This window comes from Nothoprocta perdicaria, unplaced genomic scaffold (genome assembly GCF_003342845.1).
Source record: "Nothoprocta perdicaria isolate Ctin4 unplaced genomic scaffold, notPer1 scaffold_9, whole genome shotgun sequence".
Lineage (NCBI taxonomy): Eukaryota > Metazoa > Chordata > Aves > Tinamiformes > Tinamidae > Nothoprocta > Nothoprocta perdicaria.
The window spans coordinates 6772275-6790714 of NW_020456198.1; the positions used below are offsets into that span (position 1 = coordinate 6772275).

General features: G+C 42.7%; 1 protein-coding gene across 1 annotated transcript in view; it reads right to left on the reverse strand.

Annotated features, from left to right (window-relative positions):
- Positions 1–452: 452 nt before the first annotated feature.
- Positions 453–18440, reverse strand: part of LOC112958752 (netrin-4-like) — a 42644-nt gene continuing 24656 nt past the window's right edge. Inside the window, exons 4-10 of the mRNA XM_026052680.1 lie at positions 14304–14430; positions 13601–13789; positions 8062–8275; positions 7186–7322; positions 6208–6276; positions 4871–5041; positions 453–2732 (exon numbers count right to left, since the gene is read on the reverse strand). Of these exons, the coding sequence (XP_025908465.1) occupies positions 2596–2732; positions 4871–5041; positions 6208–6276; positions 7186–7322; positions 8062–8275; positions 13601–13789; positions 14304–14430 (1044 nt within the window). The 3' untranslated portion in view covers positions 453–2595. The remainder of the gene's footprint in view (positions 2733–4870; positions 5042–6207; positions 6277–7185; positions 7323–8061; positions 8276–13600; positions 13790–14303; positions 14431–18440) is intronic.

An 18440-nucleotide genomic window follows, 5' to 3' on the forward strand; every position in this document is an offset into this window, starting at 1 on the left:
GTTTCTAACTAATGGAGGGCGTGAAGCAGAATTCTCTTTGCAGATACCAGCAAATAAACTGGATTCAGAAAGAGGTGCGAGAGGGGGAAGAAATTGGCTGCGTTTCCCCTGGGCCTCCATTTTTCCCCCCTTGCTTTACATTTCTCTTTCAAACTGTTGTGTGTGTCACCTACTCTGGAGACAGCTCAAGTGTGTGATCCAGGGATGGTATCTGGTGTTCACATAGTGGTGTTTGCAATGGGGTAGTCGTTAATCAGTTGTGTTGCAACAGACCCCAGGAGAACTCGCTGAGGATTAAAATTCTTGTTAAAAGTACTATTTTCACAAGTGGTAGCTGGAAATACTTGTGAATGACCCTGCTAGCAAACAGTGTCCATCTGCAGAAAGAAGCAGCATGGGTGCTTATGCTCACCACAGAATCACATCTGGCACACAAAAATAAGGTAGAATACACAAGTTTCCCTTAATGGGGGTACTATTTAACCAAAGTGGAGTATGATGGTAAGTAAAATCTTTAGCAGACAAAATGCTGTGTTGAAAAGGGCTCTTCAGTTCTAAACTTGAGCTTGATTTTTGCTGCTTCTGAAGCTGCCTTTGAGCACATGCTGGGAAGTCCTGTCGACGTCTTTATTTTTTGTGGTCTTTGACACTTTGCTGTGAAACACTTTCTGGAGCCAATAAAGCAAGCAGTTGCTATGCTGTTAATTTCTATAAGCTGACATTTCAAATTAAGCCAGATTCCCTGGTTAAGAAGTGTTTTATTGCATTAATTAAATGGCTTGCTGGAGATGCCACATTGTTGGAGACTGCATTAGGTAACAACAAATAAATAATAAAGTGTGTTCAAGACAAATGGAGAGAAATAAGGAATGTTATGACAATGGAGGGGGAGAGTTCCTGAAAAAGAGGGGGAAGAAACACTGTTCCTTGGGAGAAAAGTGAAACTTTTATTGTGTAAATACCTGCCTGTTTTCCACTTCCAAATGACCTTAGTTGTTCTCTGTTCAGTCAACCCTAAGCTAAAAGGAAAACAGTAACCAAGAGACTGAAAGAGGCTCTTAGGTCCCTAGTGATCAAGAGAACAAACTGATTTACCCAAGTTTCACATCATAACCTGGCATTTCTATGCTTTTGCATTAGGCTTAGCTTTTTCTGCAGACTCTATATGCCAGTCATAGAGTGCTAGAGGAAGATATTTCTTCCCTTCTTCTTTAGGAGCATGAAAAAAGCATGCAGAAGTAGCATGTGTGTGTGTTTGTCCCCTGTAATCTGCAAAACAATAGACCAACTCTTTATAATTTATGCTTTACTTAATGAAGGAACCGACCCAGCTTCGCTTGATCATGGTTCCTGTCAGAGGAGCAGAAGTCTTAAATCATTCCCTAAGAGAGTGTTTTGAGGAAGTTTTCGTTTCCTTAGCTACCTCTTAATTACTGCAGACTAGGCTAAGTGAGTTTGGGAGGAATGCTTTTGAGAGCAGAAGTGCTTTACCTTGGCTGCACATGTTACCACCCTTAGACCTCTCTGGAAAAAAATGTTGGAGCAACAGAAGAAGACAGCCCAGCTTCAGTATTTTAACTCACAGGTGTGGCTGAGAGCAGTAAAGCTGAATTGAAGTGCCAAGGGCAATCAAATGCCAGGGGTCTCGAGCACAGTTGGGTAGCCAAGTGGCTCCCAGGTCCCTGTAGTTACCTCTTTTAATGCACAGTCCAACCACTCCCTTTGTCACCTCTTTCTCTTGGCTTGGTAGTATCCTAACCTCAACTTTAGAGCAGCTCTAGTTCTTCATGTCTTGTGTCTTGGTGCTTCTATCCTAGCATGAGGCTTTTTGGTGGTAATTGCTATGAAACCTTTCATAGTGTTACAGACTGAAGGACTGCAGCAAAAAGCAAAACCATCTTTGAGAGCAAGAGTGGGGTTTGAAACCAAAATTGAGCCACTGAGCCAGCAGAGCTCAGCACTGACAATTATAATAGCCATGTACATCCGTAGAGGATTGAGCAGAACTAAGTCCCGTGCTAGTCTCTGTGTAGCAAAGTGCTAGTTTTGCCCTCTAGAAAGCAAGGAGCTATTGGTCTAATCGCAGTTTGATGGTAAATAAAAATATCTGAGCTCTTTTAAATAACTTCATGCTTGTTTAGTATTATGGCACCTGTAAAGCTGACAAATTGCTGCTGGTTAGTGGTGACTTAAAGAAAATTACACCCGAGTAGTGATTGCACTAGGTAAGCAGCCCCTATGTGTTAATATCAGGCTTTTGCCTGAAGTGTTGAAACATTAGTCTGTATCTTCAGTTTTGCCCTGCAAAATGATTCTCTGGGTGTGGTGGAATCAGGCTCACATTAAGAACTGACTTACAACCTATGTATGATGCAACAAGTAATTTTGCATAAGAGTATGTGTTTGCTTTTTCTGATTAAAAGTAATTTTGTCTCGGGTTTGCTGTCTAGGCACATGAAAGGAGAAAGGATGGCAAATCTGCTTTCATTGCTTCGGCTAGGAGCTTGTTGAGTAGGAATGAAGGAACTAACTACACCTCTCACTGCAGCGCTATTGAAAGGAAAAGTTCGTCGCTTTTAACTTCTGAAGCAGAAATTACTTGCATCCCGTTCGAAGAATGTCTGCGACTTGTTTTCCCAAATGTGCTTTCCAGGGTTTCACCAAACTGTTCATATTCACAAGGAGTTTGCTGGTCCTAGAGTCCTCCTGGCCTGCTATAAGATAATCAGTACCTAGTTTAGGAGAAAAAAAAAAGAAGAAAAAAAAAGAAGAAAACAGAATTAAATGCTAAATTTCTCCATTGCATAAAGCAGTGGGAAATTGCATAAAACAATTTCTCCATTGCAAGATGTATTTAACTGGTCTGGTCAAGTTTTTCATCTCCAGTTTATGCACAGAGGGGTTTCTCTGTGTTTACCTTCATGTGCCCCTTCTCAGTGCTGACTGCTGGGCACAAAAGTTCAGGTGTTTTCACATGGGGATGTGCAGAAATCACAAGTGCCCAAATAGGTTTAGTTCTGGGGGATTAGTGATTGCAAATCCAGTGTCTCCCTGTGCAGGTGACTGGATTTCATTCTGACCTCCCTGCCCTCTTCCCTGCATCTTTTTATAACTTAGTGCAACTCTCTGGGCTTGAGTAGCATTAATGCTCACTTACATAGATAGGATGAATGGCAGAATTTGATCTGAACAAATGTGGAAGCTAGTATTGCATTTGAAATTGCATTGAAATGGTTAGCCTAAATCATAACCTTGAGGCACAGGTAGCGGCACCTCAAGGAGAGGTCTGCAAACCAAGAAGTGTGTGGCTGCACTTGGGGACCAGAGACAACTGTCACTGAAGATAGTGTCCTTCCTCAGCAGAGAGAGAATGATTTTGTGTTGCATCTACTGCAGTGAGTAAAACTCCTTCAGTAACCAGGATTTAGAGAAGTTGGCAAGTTAAAATACGTATTTTAGTTTCTTACAGTTATCTTAATAGATAGGTGGAAGGCAGGTTCCACATGTGTATTTTCTGGTTTTGAAGACACCAGATGGAACAAACGCAGTATGTGCTACTGGATTTTTGAGTGGCAGTTTGTGACCTTTTATTCTCATGTTTAGAGAGGAAGAATACTTTAAAGTTGTATAGACAGAAGAGGTGAATTTGTGTCTCTGTTCTTGGATGTCAGCTCTTTCACTGCTTTCTGTTTAATTTTGCTTATTATTGTAAGATTTTGCTTGTTCTGTTTTTACTGTTGCACGTAGATTTCTCTTGTGTGCATTCCTGTTCATTTGACCTTCACTGAAGTTTGCACGTCCATCCTGATGAAAGGCAGGCAGCCTTTTTATATCCACCCAGTTAACTTCTAAAGAGCAATTCTTTGGGTTCAATCTGTGGAATGAAACTTTTGGAGTAGAGACAAGGGGAGAAATATGTTACAGATCTCGCCCTCTCAGTGCTGAACCTCACGGCAGCAGAAAGACCACATTGTCAGCCCCTGTGTTCTGAGGAGGAACAAAATAAACACAATTATTGAAGCGCCTGAGCAGAGGCTGCGGAGCAGTGGGCTGGTGAGCAGCCTGAAGGGCCAGATAAACACGTGCCCCACGCAGCTCGGTGCCACGGCTGCTCATGGTGACACCTCTGTACCCTTCTGCAATGGCAATCCACACTCTCCCCTCATGTTTAGGACCTTTCATAGCAGTTCAGCTGCATGGGAGGCAGCTTGGTAGTTTATTCTGGCTGACAATACAAAAACAGGGAGGTTTTTTGCATTTTTTCTTCAACTATACAGCAAATTCAAATTCTCAGCTGCACTAGTACAGCTTTTTGATTAACTTTAAAGGCTGTGAGATTAAACTGGAGTTTGTGTCACAAGCCAGGGAAGAAAGTCCAGCCCAGTGCAGGGCAGAGCAGTGCAAGGTGCCAGCTTGTCCTGTGCAGCAGAGCCCTGCTGCCCTCGGGGGCTGTTTGGACTGACATTTATGGCTGCTGCTGCTCATCCTTTCCTCCCCACCTGCTGCTGCTGCCCTCCTTCCCGAAAGAAACATGCAAGAAGCAACAGCTAATGCACATGCAGCAGGGAGGGAAAGGGCAAGGGTAAAATCCAGGAGAGACAAAAAGTGGGGATCCACTTTTTCCCCCAGGAAAGGCAGCAATAGGAGAGGCTGAACCAGCAGCTGCATCTGCTCAGCTGTTCTCAGACCTGCCCTTTTGCCCACAGCAGAGTCAGGGGGGCAGACTGCTGCTTTCTGCAACCCCCTGCTCCGCTTCCAGCACCAGAAGTAGATCCCCATAATTAAACAACTTAGAGGATGAGACTGACGAGCAGCACTGCAGCCGGAGCCAAACCTCAAAGAATTAGTGCTGTGAACATTTCATCCTTACCAGGATTGAGAATGGGACAGGTGCATCCCCTGTTGGTCCAGGATTCTGGGAAAATGCTTCTGTTGCTCCGAGCAATTTTTACTTTGCCCGATTTCAGGACCTTCTTCACTTTGACAACAACTTCTGCATGGGTCCCTTTGTCATGAGCTGATAGGATTCTTGCTTTTATCACTGCCAGAAAACACATGTAAAGATAGACACCAGCAATGAATTTCTAAGCAAGATAGTGGTGGTTTTTTTATTTTCTCTTCATGCTGCTAAAAGTTAGCAGTTGAGAACCTCAAGAATTTACAGCCTTGGGAGAAAACATAAAAAAATCACTACAGTTGCACAGGAAAACAGTTGCAATGCTTGCCCACTTCAATCATGGATCATTTAAACTAAATTGGGAGAAGAAAAACTGGGTTTTCCTTTCAAAGAAGTTAACTGATCCTTCCAGCATAGCAATTTATTAATCAACTCTTTTTTTTTTTTTTTTTTTTTTTTTTTAATGAGTTGTGGTCAAACACTTGGAACTTGTGTTTAACTAGGAAGATTGTAAGGAGCTGGTGGGCTGCAAACAGTCTGATCTTCAGTGCATTGATTCTAGCCCTTTTATTTGACGCCTTGAAAATTTCCATTGAAGTTAGTTAGCTTTAACACTTGTCTTTGAAAACTATCGTGTGGGAAGGGACTGTCAGGAAGGAAGGAGGTCAGGAAGGTGCCTCTCAGATTGCAGCACATCACGCGGCTCAGATCCCAGGACTGCGCAGCAAACCAGAGCAACCTTGTGGCCTAACATCTGGTGGCCATAATAAACCCCTGGTCTTTCAATTGAAGAGGAATCCCTAATTTTTTGGCAGGATCGTCTTACCCACAGATTGACCCCACACACAGGGTTTATTGTGTCATGCCACAAGGACATCCAACCTGTGAAGCTCCTGGTTTTGTTTTGGGTGGCACGGACGCCTTGTTTACACTACACGATACAAAAAGCATTCTTGATAAGTAAGTCTGGCTGTTGGTACCTGCATAATGACTGCAAAACCAGTAGCAATCTGGCCACAAGGCTTTTATCACAGATGCTCAACCTGGAGGCCAACCATTCCACTAGGTTATAATTCTGGCACTGCTGCTGTGTGGAGCACAGACACTGGGGCAGATACTCCTAGGCACCAAGGAGTACGAAAAAGGCTTTTCACTGTATGCAAGTAGGACATACTACTAAAGAGAAAAGCCAGGAGAAATCCCACCTCTTATTTCATGATTTAACCTAGCCTTTTTCACAGCTATCAGCTGATATCTTGGATAGATACACTGTAAAGTTATCATACCTTGAGGGCATGTCACCCACTTACCGTAGGCGTATTTCATTTGGCAGAAATCAGTGACACTTCCAAGCACCCTCTCTTTGCACACACACTTTTCTAGCAGGGCAACCGCAGAACACAAAGGGTTGGAGAACAGCCAGGACATGAAAGAGGAAAGCAAATTATATTCAGTTATAAAGTTGTATTTATGTAATTCCCATAATCTGGATAGACAGAAAGAGCAGGTTTCAGAGTGAGCTCAGTGATTTGATAATCTGTTTCTTGTTAGATGATAAAGTAATGGTTCTGAAATCTGATCGATGTTATCTAGTAAAACATAGAGGTCATGGGGTCTATTATATAGTTAATAAACTGATAGCAATACAGAGATTTGTCAGAATCAGATCCAGATGTCCATCACAAGCAACACCCTTGTGCCATTCCATCAGTTCAGATGTGCTGCTCTGTACCAACATTAAGGTACTATCTCTCTTGACTTCCTTAAATTCAAGGTATACAGTAGGTGGTACAATTCCCCAGGGTCTTACAAAGTCATTAACACTGGAAAGCACTATCCTGTCCATGACAAGTAAAACTGCAAATATGATAAATAGTAAAAGCTTGAGCTCTCGTGCCATTATGAATACCTTGTTCTCAATAACACTTGCCTCCCACTCCAGAGGGAGGCATTTCAATGATGTATTTCAATGTGATCTTTCTACAAACAGCATTTGAAGTTCTGAGCAGCAAGTGAATGATTAGAAAACAGCTGTGTAGATGCAAAAATATTATGATCACACATTTTTGGAATATGAAGAATTGTTCATACCAATCTTAGTTATGATTCATTGATATCCAGTAAAAGTACAACCTGATTTGGTGAGTAACACTGTTGCTGTAATGATTACTGTTATGGGGCTTGGGGATGGACTGGAGCTAGAGAGAAGTGGAGGAATTTAAGTCATGATGAAGAGAAGAGCTGCTATTCAGTGAAGTTACCAAATATTTCTAGACTCCAAGATGTACCTGGGTGTCTCAGAGCCGAAAATCCCTGCTCATGGTCATTCCATTTCCACTCGTCTTCGCTCTCATTAGTGGGCATTTGCACAAGGTCAGGGATTCGTCCTCCAATGGGGATGTTAAAGAATGGTTCGTTGTCATAGCTGTAGGGTGGACAAAAAAGAGAAGACTCAGGATGTGAGAGTGGTAGGAAGAGGCGTTTGTGGCATGTGCGTGTAGCATTCAGTATCCAGACAAGTGAGCCTTTTCTCTTTGGGCTGGGAAAATGTCATGCCCAAACAGAAATCACGCACGCTTCACATTGTATTGAATTACTATGTAATTTCTATGCTTTTTTTTTTTGTTGTTATTTTATTTGTTATTTACTGAATCAACTCAGTGATCACCTGCTGATCTAAGTAGGAACTGATGACATCTGCAGGGCCAGTGAAACTAGCAGCCACTCAGCAAATCGCAGGATTTCTGTACTGAGATCAATGATGTTTGGGGTACAGTTGCCTGCCAGCTAGAAACAAAAGGGAGACCTTGCAACTCATTTCATCTCAGACACACAGGAGAGGCAAGCTTTCCAGACTCCTCCATCTATTGCCAAGGCAGAGAGATGAATTTAAAGATGCTGCATAGACTTCTGGGGGGCTGTGGAGTTGCCTATTCTTACCTCAAAAGACATTTCAATATTGCCTTGGACCATAAAGGGCTTTATAAGTGTGCCAGCCATCAAATAGCAACTAAGAGACATTTTATGTGACTTAGAGCATCCTTTTCAAATGTTTGTGGTTCCCTTGGCTCCCACCAGACCCTACAGTGCTGCTATCTCAGTTAATCTTTCCTTCATTTCACAGAACCCCATCTCAAAATTCACCCAAGTGAGGGCTTCTTTACCCATTGAAACAGTTTCCAGTGTGCTGGTCGCAGTCTCTGGCACAGTCACAAGGACGACAGCCATTTTCTCCAAAGCCCCAGTAGCCCATGAGACATCTGTCGCAATGGGGGCCCGCCACGCCAGGCTTGCAGTAGCAGAATCCCGTCTTGGGGTGGCATCGCCAGCTTCTGCTGAAGGTGGCGTTGGCTGAACCCATTGGCTGGCAGGAGCAAGCTATGGAGATACGGTAAGAGGTGACTAAGATTATGTGCCCAGATCATGGGTCATCTTAAGTGACATTTTTTGCAAGGCTGATAAACTCCTAGCCCCTTTCTTGTTGCAGAGCGGAACTGCTAACCGTTGTATCCTCAGCTACATTTGCAACGTTCTTGTGTTTCTGACTCACTTAGCACAACGAAACAAACCCAGCTGGGACCTCTTTACATATGAAAACCACTTTCTTCTGCATCCTCACATTTCATCCTCCAGGAAACATCTTTTGGAAATAAAGAAACAAAGAGCAAACAGTTTTCTGAACTACACATATCCAGAATATAGAGAGTTGGGCAGCAGTGGCAGGAGGCCTGTGTTGTGGAGTCACTTTTCAAACAGCTTGCAGGTGAAAAAAAAAGGATTATTTTTTGTCAACTGGGGTCCCAAATAATAACCATTACACGTGTTAACTTTTCTGTGAACACAACATGCATTTTCTGCTTTCCTTGTGCCTAGAAAAGACCTACTTGATGCATTTGGGAGAGAGGAGAAAAAAAATCTGTTGGCTAAGACCTGCTTTAGCAGAGATTTACAGTCAAATGTTGGACACCCAAGGTGTTTGGATAAGTTGAATCAGGGGCCAGCTTTTTGGATGCTTATCTGAACAAAGCACAATCTCCAAAGCTTTTGAAGTTTGCCCATCACTGCATCTAATCAAACTACTTTCTGAGCTTACAAATAAGAGACCAAAAGAACACATTATTTTCCACAGAGAAAGGAGTAGGTATAGACTTCAATGAATGGTAATGTGTAGTGAGGACAGATTCACTTTCTTTGACGTTCTTATATTTGGCCCTCAAGAAAGGAAAATATATTTTGGAAATAACAAAGGGTTTTGCTTCATGGGTATTTGTCTTGTGATCTGCTACTACATAGTGTTTTTTTTCCACCATGCCCTGTGTTCTTCATGCCAATATTTTTCATAATATTATTACACTCTACTGTAGACAGATCTCAGTAAGTTCTTTCCAAGGGACACTAGCACAACAGCCCAAGGACAGAAAATACACGTGGTGTCATGGGCGATGTACTCAGCACAATGAGCTGCTTGGTGGATGGCAGCAGGCTTGCCTGTTTGCTACAAAGTAGTCTTGACTTCGGGAGCAAACCCAGGGATTTTGCTGTCGCTTCTGGAGAGGTGGCGTGATGATGGAGTGCACATTAGTGCTGATATTGTCCTAAGGCAACTTCTGATTTACTGCTGCTCAGCTTCAATTTGTTCAGTTTTTCAAAGGGCTGCCCACATTATTGCAGAAGAAAAACACTTAGTTGGGTCTGCCACTGAAGAAATGGCTATCATGGATTTCAGGGTGAGGAAGCACTTACTTCCTTTACCTCAGGTAAAGGTCTGACAAGGTCAGACAAGAAGTCAGAAGATGCCAACATCCAGGTTGCGTTTCCCTTTCCCTCTAGTATCTCCATAATTAGGATGTACCTGTGGCAGTTTTACCTGAAGTTTCTCCTAGTTCTGAACCTTTGGAAATGTCTTTATTCCCATGTTATTTCCACTTTCGAGTGAGTTAGGGTCAGATAACAGCAGGAACACCATCAGCCTACCCATCACCAACTGAGGCTAGGCCCCAATTCACGATGTTGGTCCTTAACCAAGCGTTCGCTGAGGGTTGGAGGGACAGGACGATGATTTACAGAACTGACAGATACTGATAAGAGTTTAAAACACAGGGCAATTCAGAAAAACTCCCATTCCTAAAGGAATTGAGCTATATTCCCTAATTAAACCAGAGCAACTTCCAGTGAGTCAGAACTGAAAGCTGAATCAATAAATACACAACACTTTCAGATGAGTTATCCAAGTGCCTGCAAATGCCTTAGTCTGTGCTTATTTAGCATTTCGGCTCGGGTGTGTATATTGTCTGGCTTCCAGGGTGGTAAGGCCAAAATCCCAGTTGTGCATCTACATTCACTTCTACACTAAGAACTCAAGTGTTACACGTTGAAGGGGCAGCTGGTGATGACTGGGTTTGACCTGTTTAACAGTATCAGAAGTTTGCTGATAAATCCCACAATTAAAAGAGGAGAAAAGCAGCTTTCTCCAAACACCCTTCTCCATTGCTGCGTGTTTGACAACACAGCATACCTCCCTGCTGATTTTTGCTTCTTCCCTCTTGGCAAACCCTCCTCTTCTACCCATGCGCCTCTGTGTCTAACAAAACAGCAGCCAATGTGACAATGGCCTTGTTTGTCAAAGGCATCACCAATTCTGTTAGGGACGGTGTGCAGACAGTTCTGGCTCAGAGGTGCCTGGTTTATTTGGGCTCCCCCCTTGAAAGGAGCGTAACAAAGAACTTTATCACTGTCCATTAGAAGTAGCTATTGGTCATGGAGTATCAGAAAGCATCCTCTTGGCTGATGGCTCCTAAGTATTTGTTGGAAGCTACTTTGAAAAAGGGAGAATACAAATTTAAAAAATGAACTATTCATGTAGGAGTCTCCACTCCAGTCCTCAGTAAATCTGTCTGCCCTCAGCACAGCTGTCTTCCCTATATAATGTTGGTCATAACAATATGGTCCAGACTTGTAGGAAAATAGCAAGTATTCCAAATAAATGGACTTAAAGGCATTTGCCTTCAAAATTCTGTCTAGTAACACCATGGAAGATACAGCTGTGAGAAGACTCCGGGTATTTGAATGAAAAGCAGGAAAAAATTTAAAAAGGATTCTTTTGAATTTGAAATCTATCTACAGATATAGATGCACGTATATAAGGAATATATGACTGAATCAGGACAATTTTTGAAGCATGCCAAGTGCAGGGGTTGACCCAGCCAATGATGACTCCTAAATGAAGGAAATAAGATAGACAGCTGTGTGGGTGGTCAGTGCCAACTAAGACATAGTCTCTGAACCAGGAGGTGATCACGCCTTTGTGATACTGCAATAAAAAACTCACTCCCTCCGCTCAGAAGTCAAAGGAGAGAAGTGGAGTTTTTCAGAGTGTGCACACGTGCATCTGGACACATTCTGATTTTCAGCTCTTGTGCTTCAGAATAGAAAAGCTTGTTTTCCTGGAGACCCTTTTAATCGTTCTACATGCCTGAGTATTTTTTAAGCTAAGCAAAGGGAGAGTACAAAAGATGATACCAGTTCAGAAGGATCCTTTAAGCCTCCAAATAAGCCACAGGAAGGAGCTAAGGATACAGCAGCTTTTCTCACCATTGGTTAGGAAACGATTAGGCTGAGTCAAAGCTCCCATCTAACTCTATATCCAAACTATTTAATCCTGTGTTGTCATCTCCAGTAACAGGCAGGTGTATGCCTTGCTCTAGGGCTCTTTTCATTCCTTTTTTTAATCTAAGCAGTGTCAAAACAAGACCCTGCACATGACCTGGCTCTCATTCATCCCCAGCTGCTAGGAGCAGGGGAATCAATGGGATCAGAGGCAGCCTATCTCTGCAGAAGAAACGAAATAGCAAATTCACACTTACATGTCAAATTTTAACAACTTTTTTTTCCCCAAGAGAATGTCTTTGCAGGTTCTCATTGGAGGGTCAGCAAAAGGTGGTTTTGCTGCTGCCAGAATATCCAACACTTATACAACTCTTTTCTCCTAGCCGTGATTAAGAGACAAGGTGCTCATAACGATTAATGCTTGAAGATTCCTCCCGAGTCCAGTTAACTTTCTGGGAGCCCGAGGGCAATGTCACAGCTGAACCTAGACTTTGCTCTGGATGGCAGAGCACTCCTCAAGCGTGTGCTTTCTCAAAGGGATAAGCACAGCATTTCATTGAGCTCTTTCATCAGATTTCCTTTCCCTGCTCAGTATCTACTGTACACGTAGGTCAAGTTTTGATCTGCCATCAAGTTTGTTTTTTCCTTTCCAACTTCAAAACAAGAGGCTAAGGGTCAGGTTGCTCTCACCAACACACATGCTGGCCTACTGTTTCCAGTTATTCTTTTTAGAGCTTGCTCAGAGTTTTTGTTGTTGTTCTTTCGTGTTGCTAGACTGGTACTATTTACCTGATTTTCCTCAATGTGAGATGCCTTGGAATTGGTACCTTTAGATTCTTACGGAGTTGCAAACAGAGTTGATACAGAATTGACAACCCTTCAACTTGTGATCAGTAGGCTAAGATATGAGCAAAGTATACCTGGTTGGTCTGACTTACATTTTATATGTACTCTGTTCTTAAAATTAAGGCTTTAACTGAATTAGCAGAGTTACCTTTAGAGTTACACAACCCAGGCAATTTGCTTAGACCAAACTAAGTTTAAAAGTGATGTAAGAATCAGGCACACATATGGATCACACTTATGTATTGGCAATAATGCAGAAACCAACCTGCTAGGTCTATATTCATCTCAACCATTGTAAGCTCTTCAGTATAGGCTACCAATCCAAAACAGTTCAGTATATAAGTAGATACCTCTAGAGGACAAGGAAGCTCAGTTTTCAGGCATCTATGTTAGGCTGTGATGAATTCCCTATAGGTCCCACTCTCTCCACTGACTGCACAGGGAAGCTCAAGTGAGGTGCTGCAATCCAGGTCTGAGTGTGCAAGTCAGAATAGGAATAATTGCACTTGGGAGCCTTCTGCTGGCAGTACTGCGTTCCCAGGTAAAAAGGACATTATTGTGTCTAACACTGGCACGATAGGAATAGAACTCTTGGAACAAGGTAAATTTCTGCTTATCCCTCTGTATCCCCTTTGAACCATTTTTCTTTTGCTATGCAGACTATTGGCAAGATGCACTGAGAAGCTGGTAACCAGACTCTACAAAAGAGGCAGAAGTAGAATCAAGGTCTGATTTCGCTTGCCAGATGGTCTAGGGTTTCCACACAAATAGGCTGTATTTTTAAACTTCTTTTCCCCCTGCTCCTCTAGTGCTCCTTGACTTTCTGTGCATCTAGTGTTACAAATGATTTTGGTTACTACACCATCATCATGCTGTCAAATACCGGAGTTCACACACAGGATCTTTCAGGCACTATGAGATTAAGAAATAATCCTCTGGTATTTTCACAGATATATATATATCCTAGATATATATATATATATATATATATCAAAGAATATACAAATCCTTTTCACAGAATATATTGGTTTTGGAGAACCATAGCAGTTAAAACACAATTCCATGATTCCACAGATGGAAGAATAAACACAAAATCAGAAAAAAAGACCCTTGAGCAGAAAACTGTAGTCTAGAAGCAAAATAGGAAGAAACAATATTAATACTCATGTGTTACTTCTACAGCAGTTGACTCTCCTCACAGGCTTCCTTCATGCCTTCCCCTTTACTCTGCATGTGAGAGCAATCACTTACGTTTGCAGACCTCTGCAGAAGACAGGGGTTTACTCCTATCTCGGTAGTAGCCCGGTTTGCACCTTTGGCACCGATGTCCCTCGGTGTTGTGCTTGCAGCTGTCGCAGACGCCACCGCTGCGCTTGCCTGATGCCAGCCACACACTCAGGTCGAAGTGGCAGCTCTCAGCATGGTTGTGGCAGCGACATTCTTTGGGAACCAGGAAAACACAGCTCAGGTTTATAAAACAGGCCCAGCAATACTATTTAAATGATGTTATGTTCCTACTAAGATTCATGGAAATTTATTCGAGTGTAATGTATTTACCTACAATCCTTGATTTTTTGTTAAAACTGGAAGTTTTTCACTATAGAGTTTATTCTAGCAAGGACTGGGAAGCTTGAATGGTTGTGAACTGTAAGGTATTCTGATCTTGAGATAACTTGGTGGTATCTTAGGCCCCATGTAAAACTCTAGAAAACTAAAATGCCCAAGGAGATAGAACTGTGAAGACCAGATTTCTGCTTTGTGGATTCTGCTTCCAAAGAACCCAGATGGATCAGCTGTAGTAAAACAAAGTGCCTGCGAGAACAACTCGCAGTCAGCAATCTGCTGTAAGGGCTCCTTCAACGTCAATCGACTGAAGTCTGTTGTGGAGCTTCACCTGTTTGAGTGGCAATCGCCCACCCCAAAATCCTGGCTTAGCAAACTCCCTCCTACTTACTTCTGCATTCATTCGGTGCCCCTGTTTTTCCATCCCCTGGTTTCCAGGGCTGATCGTTATATAGCGGTGCACACTTCTCACAGTGATCCCCCGCTGTGTTGTGCCTGCACATGCACTTCCCATGGACCTGCCAGGGAAAGAAAACACCTTCAAACAGCTAAAAGCATCAACGAGGTGGAGGGCCCACCAGCCTCACAAGGAGGTGGATCTCCTGCACAACTCCTCCCGTAGCTTGTTTCCTCGAAACACACAGAGCTGGGAGCTTAAATGGGTAGGCTTCATCTCCCATAGTCATTAACAGAGTGTTGGACTATTTGACATTAACAGCAATGTGAGTAATCCAAGGTCTCCAAGCATACTTAAGAATGTCAAAATACCTGTTAAGCCTGGAAAAATACCAGCTGGCATACTTGCAGATTAACAATCTGAACCATCCCTGTTCTGTGATAGGAAGGAGCTGGGGAAACAAGAGATATTTGAAGAGACTTAGGTACAATAGGCACCTACTGCCTGGCATATGATTCTGCAAGGAATAGGTAGGCAGAAGAGGACTGGTGAAATCTGTTTGCTGCACAAGAGCACTGTGATGCACCCTGAGAGATAGTTAGTTGTTTCTTGCTTGCAAGAAGCTGTACTTCTAATGCCGTGTTCAGTTCTGAACATCTTGTTTCAGAATAAATAATGAGAAACTGGAAGATGTTCAACAGTAAAAAGCAGTAAAAAGTTGGCACAGCAAATAGGGCTAAACTACAAAAACTGACTATATATGCCTAGATAAACTAGGAAATAGCAGTTCACAGAATACTTGAGGAAAAGAAAGGAGAAGTTGAAAAAGTCTAGTTAAAGTTGCCTGAATAATGTCATTTTCCCTGTGCCCGTTTGCTTGAAGATCCCCAAAATTCACTTTGAAACAAAAAGATCTTGCTTCCTCTATACTTACCTGCCCATACTGAGACTATAGTAAATTAACTTTTCCATGGAAACATTGTAATATATGTCAGTTTTGGAAATTGGCATTCACACCAGAAATCTTGGATACCTTTGAAACAGACCTGATCCTGCCTTGAAATAAAAAAGTACTTTCGAAATTCATCTCTTCTCACATCATTCTCACATCGACCCATCAGAAATATAACACCCATGTCTGCTATAGTCTCATTTGACACACAAGAGTCTGTGTTCAACTGAAAGAGGAGTCATATAGAAGGTTTTTACCAAGTTAAGGGACTCTCATCTCTCTGCAGTGCCTTGCAGAGAAAGGAGATTCCCATGAGGGATTTTTTGAGGAAACATCCAGCAAAGGGAGTGGGAGAAGGGGAAAGGTGGAGCCACAGGTGACAATCTTGTTCTCCTGTAATAAGCATAGAAGTTGCTAATCAGCAGCATGTATTTCATGCTGAGAGACACTTGTACTAGAGCAGGCAAGCCAAAGAAATCAGGGAGTAAAGACTCCCCTCGCTCTGTGCCCCGTTCAGGATGCCGAGCTCCATAACCACTGTGTGCAATACAAAAAGCAGAGGCTGAGATTTCATTTTGCCTGGAGTGTGAATCAAATCTAATGCTTTAATCTCCCCGCTAATGTGAGTTATGTTTATAGTATTTCCTGAAAGCCAGACTTTCCCTTTGCAGTTATGCCCCTTACCCCCAATCTTGCATTGCAGGTAAGTTGGAATCGAGAGAGAAACATTAAAGAGCAATTGCCTGAATGTCCTCTCCTGCCCCCAAAACCATTTCCCCGCAGCAGTTTGCTCTCCGGTCTCCTGGTTTCTAATCCTCCCAGAGCAGATATTTCATGGAGCTAGCAGAGGGGATAGGCTGCAGCTGATGCCATCGCCCCTCCATGGCCAGCTGGCAGCTTTGCTGCTGCACAGAGCAGTTGGCTGCCTCCTCACAGAAGACTGAGCACAGACTTCAGGGTGTGCATTTCTGTCAGAGCCCAGCCCAGCAAAGCTCAGGAGGATACAGCACACGATGCAAGGCCTCTCCAGACCCACGTACAAGTCAGTTCTTCATGTCCAACATGCTGAATTGGATGACAAATTATAGAGACGAAGGAGGAAAATATGAAGAGTGTTGAACTCCTTCTCATCCGGTTGTAGCTTTTCAGATTTGTGAGTTTTGCCTCTACGGGCATAGGTGCAGAGTGACTTAAAAGCAGCAAATCCTTCACAGAAGCCATAGAAAAGAGAAAAGGGATCAGGAATAGGGGGAAAAAAAAAGTAAAATGAGGTAAAAATCCAGAACTGCAGATCTTAATGTCCCTAGACTTCAGATTGTATCTGTGCTTTCCAGTTCATCTCCAAATGGACAAGAATAAAAAATCCTTGAACCAGTCTTTCTTTTTTCAAAAATCAAAGCAACAGTGTATTCCAGTGCAAAATTTGTAAAATAGCCTGTCAGATACACATTTGAACTGTGCATTTACTATATACAAAAAAACCACACATGAAATGTATGTTGAAGTTGTGCTGTGAAAGCCTTCTAAAGCTGGGAAATGGCAGAATTAAGCCATGCAATCTTATTTGTGCCTTGAGTGACTGATCAAATATTCATTATTTTGCAGGATCCTCTGCTTACACAGCACAGATGGTGTGAACACTCACAAACAATTGAGAGAGTAGAGTGGAAAGTTCAGTGAAGGAGGAATCAGGTTGTTCTTTGAAGGTAAGTAAATGTGTTAATTTGGCCATTGCCCACTGATACACTTACAGCTGCAGCTTGCAAAGGCTAGGAGGGGAATCACATGTTGGAAGTAAGGCAGAGGAATAATGAGAATTTCCTGCCAATGACTCCTGCTATTGAACAAATTATCACAAAACCTGTATGTGCAAGGATAACCAGCTTGGACAAACGCCTTGAAAAGCCAAACAGGAGAGCTAGCGAGCAGGCAGGAGTAAGCACAGGAGATAGGAAGAAATTTTTTATAGGGAGTGTTAGAAAGTCTGAGGAAAATTCTGTTTTTCTGTATAGGTAAAGGCAAGGAAAAGAACATACAGATGGATTTGAAGAGCAAAGGTGGAACATAATGACAGAAAAAGTCAATCCACCATATACTTTATCTGTGGATGGGTTAATTCATGGAAGCTGTTAACTCATGCAGAATCACCTCACGTCATTCATAGGAGAAAACAAGAACATAATATGAGGTCACAGTGAGGTATGGAGAAGCTTCACAAGGAGAAAAAGAGAATGGGGCAGATAAACACCTCCAAGGTCTACAGATAAGGAAGGCGATTCATAGACATAAGTCAACACAGCAGAAAGATCAGTTAGTGGCAGAGAAATTGAGCTGCAAAGAGGCCTGTTGCAGTGAAGCAGGGGGCAAAATAAGAACAGAAGAGTAGGCAGTAAGTAACTAGAGAAGAACAACTTGTTCAGTTAAAAAGGAAGAGATAGGGGAGGCAGTAAGGGATTAGAGTGCAGGAAGGAACAAGACTTAGGTAGGAAATCATAAGATAAAATGGGAAATAAGATACCTGTTCAGGGTAGGGAAGAAGGTGAGAGGCAAAGAAAGGCACAACACCAAGACCAAAACAGGCATGTCTGACTCATTATTCCCTACTAAAATAAGCGAACACATTCCTTAAAAGGGGGTCCCTGAAGTTTGTGCTCTCTGCCAAATACAAGACTGCAGGATGCACTGAATCACACTGAAACAGAGCAGATTCAGCTGAACTATGCTGACTTCTTTTTCCACACCCTAGAAAGGAGGGCAGAAGTAGACAGCAGTTATTCAGGAGATTGCTGTCAGGGAATAGCAAGAGGCAGTTATTCCCTATGGAAGAAGGAACTAGAAGTCAAGCTGGAGAGAGCTACAGACAAGACAGAACATACACCTGAAGGGATCACTTGAAAGAAAATCTACCTACAGCACCACTTGCCTATCCAGGATGCAAGGCCAGAGATAGAGCTGCAAACAGACACCTAGTCCACAGCTCAGGAAAAGCTAAAGGCCCAAGGCAGGGCTTAAATAGCATTCCCAGCCCTATGTGCAGAGGGGATGTGTCTGGGTCCCAGGTGAAATGGGTCAGGACCATTAAATGCTTATTAGTGCCCTCTGGAGCCTGCTCTTCTGAGCACCTGGGGTTGAACTTGTTGGAAGACTTAGGATACCTGACTGCTGGGAGGTATTTGAGG